We start from the raw sequence: 6913 nt of genomic DNA on the forward strand, positions 1-6913 counted from the left end.
ATGTTTGCTCACCATAGAGTGTGTGAGCAGGGCAAAAGTGTAGTAATAATGTGGACACCAGCTTATATAGGCATTGTGGGGAATGAAAGAGCAGATAGAATGGCTAAGGAAGCTGTTAAAAGAGTAGACATTGAAGTACAGATACCATTATCTAAATCTGAGGGAAAGTGTATTGTTTCGAGTGAAAGTAGGAAGTTATGGAAAATGGCATGGGATAAGGAAACTAAAGGGAGACGATTGTATAGGGTACAAAATACAGTAGAAGTTAAAAGAAATACAGGAATGAATAGGCGGGAGGAGATTGTCATGTGTAGAATAAGAACAGGGCATTGTTTCCTGAATGGCACTCTTTTTAGGACGGGGAAACATTTAACGGGGCTGTGTAATTGGTGTGGTGTTATGGAAACAATTGAGCATGTATTTCTTATCTGCAGAAGGTATGATAACCACAGGGGAATGATGAGGATAGAATTGGGAATTAGGGGGGAACTCAGGTTTGAAAAGGTGGTTGACTGGCTAAGATGTCATGAACGGAAATGAGAGGTTCTTCGGTTTCTGAGAAGAACGGGGTTGTTTAAGAGGATTTAAAGAGCTAAGTGCAGTCTAAGTAACACCAGAGGGTGGCAGTAATGCAACTTCGATGGCTGCAAGCTGCCGTTAAACTGGAAGAAGAAGAGGAGTTGGCAACACTGCTCGGTTTGGATGTTTGGCGCGAACCTATAAATGGCGACAAGAAGACGCTAAAGATCGGAGGTTTCGTCTTTTAAAATTAAAATTGTGAGTATTTTGTTGGCAGTTTACTGTCTGGTTTGACTCAAAATGTTCAGATAGCAAGCGAAATACAGCAGCCCTTTACAGGCGTGCTTACGAGTGTAGCCATTCTCTAACCATCGACTGGCTAGTTAATGCACAACGGCTGGTATGCTTAGGTAGCTCGGTAGCTAGCTGTGACAGTTGTATTATCATAGTCGTCAGTGCTATCGGTGTTTTGTCTTAAGCTCATATGCTTTCATTTGTTAGCTTTTAGTATTAGGTACAGGATCAGTTATATATTTTTGTAATATTGTGGATTCCTAGTCAAGTCTGTGTACAAGTATTTTGTATTTGTATACAAAATATTTTGTGTACAGAATTTCTTAAGTAATTGTTAAGTCCAAATTGTTTTTATGATGTCGTGGAGGTTTTTGTCATATGAATTTAGAGGTGTTGTGGGGAGCAGGTCAAAGTGACCCTGTTAAGAAGAAGAGTCAGTAGATGCCATACAATACATGTGTAAGGGAGACAGGTGTAACAGTGAAGCTGGAAGGAGCAGAGATGGTGAAGCTAACTGAACGAAGAAGAAGAAATGGCTCTGATGATGTTTTACAGGGAATGTTAAGAAATGCCAGATGAAATACTGAAGCTCTGGGGAAATCATTTCAGGGTTACGATTATATGCATTTTGATTAGTTTTTGGGGAGGGGGCGGGGTGTCAATAACGAACTGTGTTTTCAGTTTATGTTTATGTGTGTTTTGAACTGAACAGTGTTTTGAACTGATAATGTAGCTGACCAGAAAAAAATGCACATTAACCCAAGAATATCCTTAGTCTGGAAAAGTCAGAATTATGCTTTGCTGTATATTTTCCTTGCCTCATGTGCCTTCATCTAATCTTCTTTGATCTCCATTGTGTTGCTGCATGACTGACTAGCACAGTGTTGTGGGAAACAGGTTAAACATGTTAGACGGTGGACAGTTTGTGGAGGCCCTAGGCCGCCTGGGTTATCCTGGTTCATCATCACTGAAGGCCTCAGAGTTCGACTGGCTCTTTGACTGTGCTCCGGAGAACCTTCACTTCTTGCGGTTTGTCTGTCGGACTCTCAACCAGAGCAACGTCCTCACCCCAGAGGAGGCACGTGCCTTTCAGGAGCTACAAAATTCCGGCAAACCAATTTTAGATGAAACCGCCTTGAGTGAAGTTCTTAAAACCATTGGAAATTCAGATGGGAGCAGTGGTAAGATCTTGGGGTCATCCTCTTCATCATCTATGTTTGCGGCAGAGGAGACTTTCCCTATAGAGGACTTGGAGGCAGAGCTCCAGGCCCTGCGTAAAGAGAAAGAATTGAAGCAGCGACGTTATAACAAGCTGCAGGTTGTCGCCACTTCCCGTGCAGATGTTGACCTGCGACTCACTGCAGAGCTGGAGAGCACTTCATGTAAGCTCAACGAGGCCAACTCTTCTATTGGAGCTGAGAATGCTGACACCAACACACTGTTACAAACCCTAACAGATGAGGTCAGCAATCTTGCATCATATTTTCCAGTTCAGCCAGAAGCCAAACCAAAGGGAAAAGACCCTCCTGTTTCCCAGAAGCCCACTTTTCTCCTCTTTCAGCTTCCCTTGGATCCATACCTGCATCAGGAGGAGCTCAACACTAAAGCACTTGCTGCCTTCACACAGAAACATTTTTTCCAGGGCATATCAGCCATTGTTGAGAGTTCCTGTTCTGAGCGTTTCCAGGTCCTTGACCTCAGTTCTTGTGATGATGGAAAAGAGGAGGAGACTGGGCACGAGGGAGAGGAGCGGCTGGTCGATCGCAGGAGGACTGAGATGGCCAGACTTCAGTGGTCTCATATTGTTGCTCAGCACCAACTGATGCAGGCTATGGCTGAGGAGAAGAGCGTCAGGGCTGGACTAGACTGGCTGTCAGACAAGTCTTCTCATACTAAGGTAAAGTAAACATGTTGTGACTGTTTGTCTTATTAATGCTTTGTCTTCCTCTATAAAGTGCTTTCTTACATCTGTCTTTATGCTACCAGAGCATTTCCACCTCCTCCTCACTACATGTGCGTGAGGTTGTGTCCAGAAAGGAGCTGCAGGCTGTGGAAGCGGAGCTTGAAGCTCTGCTTCATGGACCAGTACCTGCTGCCCTGAGGGAGTCAGCCAGACTGCTTAATTTACCAGTAGTGAGGGGAGACCTGGCTTTGCAAGTGGCCAGGCAGGACTACTACACCTCCAGACAGAATCAGGTTAGCAGCATTTCCACTGATTATTACATTACGAGATTTTAATGTGAGATAATTCGTTCTCAGCCTGTCTCTCAGACAGGTAAGAGGTCAGGCCCAGATGTTGAAAAGCAATAATGGTGAAACTGAAAACTCATATAAACCACTAATGATATTCTTGATATCAGATCCTTGAAAACACAACATTTTTAAAAGGCCATAGCCTTTAAAAATGCCCTGAACAAAACAGCTGAAACTTTAAGTTCACTTCAAAAACAAAAGGCAATGGTTGTAAGCTAGCATATTCGTAAGCATCATGTAAGTGCCATGTATTTGGTCCTTTGTCTGTCAACAGACACCTGTATTGTGGAAATTGCGTAAGATTTAAGAAAGTTGTGGAGCCACCGTTCCTTGTCATTACATGTCCTTTTAGGAATTGGAATCCATCAAACTAAATCAAGTGTAACACTGTCCACCCAGGTACGAGACTACTTGCTCCGTCAGAAAGCCTCTTTTGACTTGCTCCTACTGGCTCAGGAGATGGAGTTAAGAAGGTGGAAGACGTGTCAGAAGCACCTGTGTGATGTTAAAGGCAAGCTGAAAAAGGAAGGTGAAGAAGTGTCTCTCCGGATCAAGTCTCTGGCACATCCTGACCTGATAATTAACCCTAAACCCAACCCTATCATCAGCTCTAAAGATGCAGCTTTCAGCAGGTGAGAAGATTTGAACTCTATCTACTATAGGCTGTTGTTTTAGAGCTGGAATTATAGACAGAAAAAGCACGAGCCAAACACATAAATAATCATTTAAGTTCAGCCAGCTGTCGTAGTATGTTAATTTTCTTTATTCTAAAATAGTTTTTATTAACAAGTTACAGTTTTACCACATGCACATTTGACAAACACTAGCTGCCCTTTCAAAAACTGGACAAACATGATTAAATGTACTTGTCGACATCAGTTCAACCTTCATATAAGTGTGTGTGTGTGTGTGTGTGTGTGTGTGTGTGCGTGTGCAAATGTAGATCTCCAGCCTTACAATTTTTATTTTCAAACTCTGCTAGAGTAGCTTTGCATTTTTAATGGTTCAAAATATCCTTTTATCTTTCACTGAATCTTGGTGCTGCCCCTCAGTTCATCTACTTTTAGCTCTTCCTTTGAGCCTTTTGATTAGGTCCCCCTCACCAACAGAAGGTTTGAGTATCAAACCTGAAACTCCATATATTTATTTATGTGTGCTTCACCCTAGCAGCTGTTAGGTGGCATTTTTCTTGTTTGCAGACCTAAGTCAGGAGTACAGACTCACCTCAGCACTCTGCTTTTGGCTTATGACCCTTTGGATCCTTGTATAAATGCAGGCTGTATCACTTTGGAATAACTTGGTGTTATTTCCACCCTTTTTTTACCCAGACTCCTTCAGATGCTTGACTATGATTCAGCCCACAGTCGATCAGAGCCTTTTCGAACATATGAAGCGTTGGACCAAGCTGCTAGTAATCTAGCAAACAACCTCCATTTGATCAAAGATGCTCTGGCTGGCGCTGGCGGTGAGCAGTGTTTCACAGCAGCTCGTCTTTATGGCGACTGCGAGGCGCTTCGCAGGGCCATGTACACTGAATTCCAGCAGCTGGTTTTGGGCCCGCAGGTACGTCTAACTGACCAGGAGCTCCTTTGCCCCAGTGCACAGGTGGGTGTGTTTCCTTTCACTTTATAGTTTGAATAGTTAACGAAGGTGACAGAGTTCACTCAGCCCTTCATGTGAGTCAGATGATTTTTAGACCTAATACTTGACACAATTGGTGAATAACCTGGTAGGACGGTGTGTTTTCTGAATTTCTCCACACATGTTAAATTGTAAAGAAATACAGTGGAACCCCGACTTACGAAATTAATTCGTTCCCGACTCGTAAGTCGAAGCACCCATTGCGTGTTTTGAGTGAGGCGATGCTGAACAATAGGCTATAGGCTAATTGCTAACTAGAACAACAATATGTCGTTCAAGTGGAACAGCGAAGCGCAAGTACGGAAGCCAAGGGGTTGTCACATGCTTCGGAGGGCATTGTGGGCATTGTAGGCTCAGCCAATCAGAGCCAGCGGATTTCGTTACTCGGGCATTTTGCCGTAACACGGGCAGAAATATTGCCGTCCAGTGCCTTCGTAACTTGAATTTTTGTAAATCGGGGTTCCACTGTACATTTGTTCGTTGGGCACAGAAGCACTGAGTAATAAATTGTTCACAAGAGGATCAGCTTTACTGCATGGCATGGGATTTAATATCAATGACTATTAGCTATTCATCTCTACTACATTTCAGCAGTTATAAGTTCAGCCTTCATACAAAGTGGACTTAAAAAAATCTGTTTTAAAATGTGAATGTGCACTTTTTAATGCTGCCATAGCATTAACGATATAGGCTCTGTGACAGTGATTCTCTTAATATTTTTAATAAACCAACTAATGTAAATTTACATAAATCTTTGCTTATTGTCCCACAACTGTAGTAAGCTGCATAGACGTGTTCATATGTGTTTCTGGCCCTGCAGCGAGGCTTATAATGTAATTCAGTATTATTATTATTATTATTATTATAAAACAAATGATTATTTAATTAATAAGACTCCAGCTACAATTACTTATGTATCTGTTGTTTGTGTGGTCTGTGCTTATATCTTTGTTTCTCATTCACCCTCATAATTTTTTATTTTATTTTTTCTCCAGGAGCTCACAGCGAAGCTCATGGAAGCAGAGTCTCAGCTGCAGAGTTTACATCAACTAATGCAAGAAATTCTGGGAGAAATTAAAACCAAGCGTTCTCAGCTGGAGCGTAATGCCCTCCTCAGGCGGGAGAGGGAATTGTACATCTACTTTCACTTGGATGCCCGACTGCTGCAGAAAATAGTTGAAGATCTGGAAAGGAAAATGTCTGCAAAGAGAGGGCAGCAGTAAAACTTCAGAGATTATTTACAGGCGGCTCAGGCACTCTCCGTGCTTGAGCTGAAAAAACAAAAATTATCTTTGCTGATAATCTAGTTTCATCTTTTTGTGTTGGAGATGGAGCTGTTTATATGGGATTCATTTGAATGTGTTTAAGTCATGTAAACATTCATAAGTGAAAAGCATCCATGATTGTGTTGTTCAGTCTTGATGTTCAAAAATTCTTGTTTTTTTTCTTTGTCTCCAGTCATCAGTTAAATAAAGTGAAATACTATATTTCTGAAGTTTTGATTTTTATTATAAATGCCTTGTGATTGCTTCTTGTTATTGTCAGTATACTTGGTGAAAGTTCCTGGAAAATGTTTTCTTTTTGTTTTTTGTTAAATTTTTTTTTTTAAACGCCAGTTTAAAGCTTGCCTGTTTATCACTGAAGAAGCTCTCTTCTTTGTCCTATTCAGGCATTTCATAGCTGAAGAATCAAAGCTCTGTGGGCCCAGTGGGAGAGCTAAGTTGTTCTGTTGGGGATGAGATGGAGTGGTCCAACAACAGATTGTATACAGGACCCCTGTCACGGGCAGCCCAGAAGGTCTTGGCTGCTCTGCGGGCCCAAAGTCTGCGTGGAGCCAGATGCAACCAAAACTACTCCAGCAATCGCAGACAAAGTCAGGCAGGTTAGAAGCACAGACAAGTTGAGCTTGTTGCAGTATGCCAGTGGTTCTCAAACTACAGACAGCATTGGGTCGCATGGATTAAGAGGGGAATAATATGTTCTAAACACACTGCAATAGGATTTATGAGGGGCGATCGTGGCTCAAGAGTTGGGAGTTCGCCTTGTAATCGGAAGGTTGCCGGTTCGAGCCCCGGCTTGGACAGTCTCGGTCGTTGTGTCCTCCGGTGGCGCCAGTGTCCGGCAGCCTCGCCTCTGTCAGTGCGTCCCAGGGTGGCTGTGGCTACGACGTAGCTTGCCATTACCAGTGTGTGAATGGGTGGATGAC

The 6913-nt window shown here is 42.6% G+C and overlaps 1 protein-coding gene across 4 annotated transcripts; it reads left to right on the forward strand.

Moving 5' to 3' along the window:
* The first annotated feature begins 570 nt into the window (after positions 1–570).
* Positions 571–6194, forward strand: haus3 (HAUS augmin-like complex, subunit 3). 4 transcript variants are annotated; one of them, XM_040045031.1, is made up of 6 exons: positions 571–777; positions 1696–2710; positions 2800–3009; positions 3466–3698; positions 4395–4671; positions 5703–6194. In XM_040045031.1, the coding sequence occupies exons 2-6, from the start codon at positions 1718–1720 to the stop codon at positions 5928–5930; spliced, it is 1941 nt and encodes a 646-aa protein (XP_039900965.1). In that variant the 5' UTR covers positions 571–777; positions 1696–1717; the 3' UTR covers positions 5931–6194. The 4 variants fall into 4 exon arrangements, with proteins under 4 accessions (XP_039900965.1, XP_039900966.1, XP_039900964.1 ...); XM_040045032.1 differs by having other exon boundaries at positions 1711–2710; XM_040045030.1 differs by having other exon boundaries at positions 572–777; positions 1691–2710.
* Positions 6195–6913: the final 719 nt, after the last annotated feature.

The sequence above is a fragment of the Simochromis diagramma genome, unplaced genomic scaffold (genome assembly GCF_900408965.1).
Source record: "Simochromis diagramma unplaced genomic scaffold, fSimDia1.1 OVJJ01000590.1, whole genome shotgun sequence".
Classification (NCBI taxonomy): domain Eukaryota; kingdom Metazoa; phylum Chordata; class Actinopteri; order Cichliformes; family Cichlidae; genus Simochromis; species Simochromis diagramma.

What these genes read in the sequence shown, in the direction of transcription:
- haus3 (XM_040045031.1), top strand. Translation starts at nt 1,718, where the DNA reads ATGTTAGACGGTGGACAGTTTGTGGAGGCCCTAGGCCGCCTGGGTTAT. An exon ending in ACACCTCCAGACAGAATCAG is followed by an intron (nt 3,010 to 3,465) that starts GTTAGCAGCATT and finishes CTGTCCACCCAG; the next exon opens with GTACGAGACTACTTGCTCCG. An exon ending in AAAGATGCAGCTTTCAGCAG is followed by an intron (nt 3,699 to 4,394) that starts GTGAGAAGATTT and finishes TTTTTTACCCAG; the next exon opens with ACTCCTTCAGATGCTTGACT.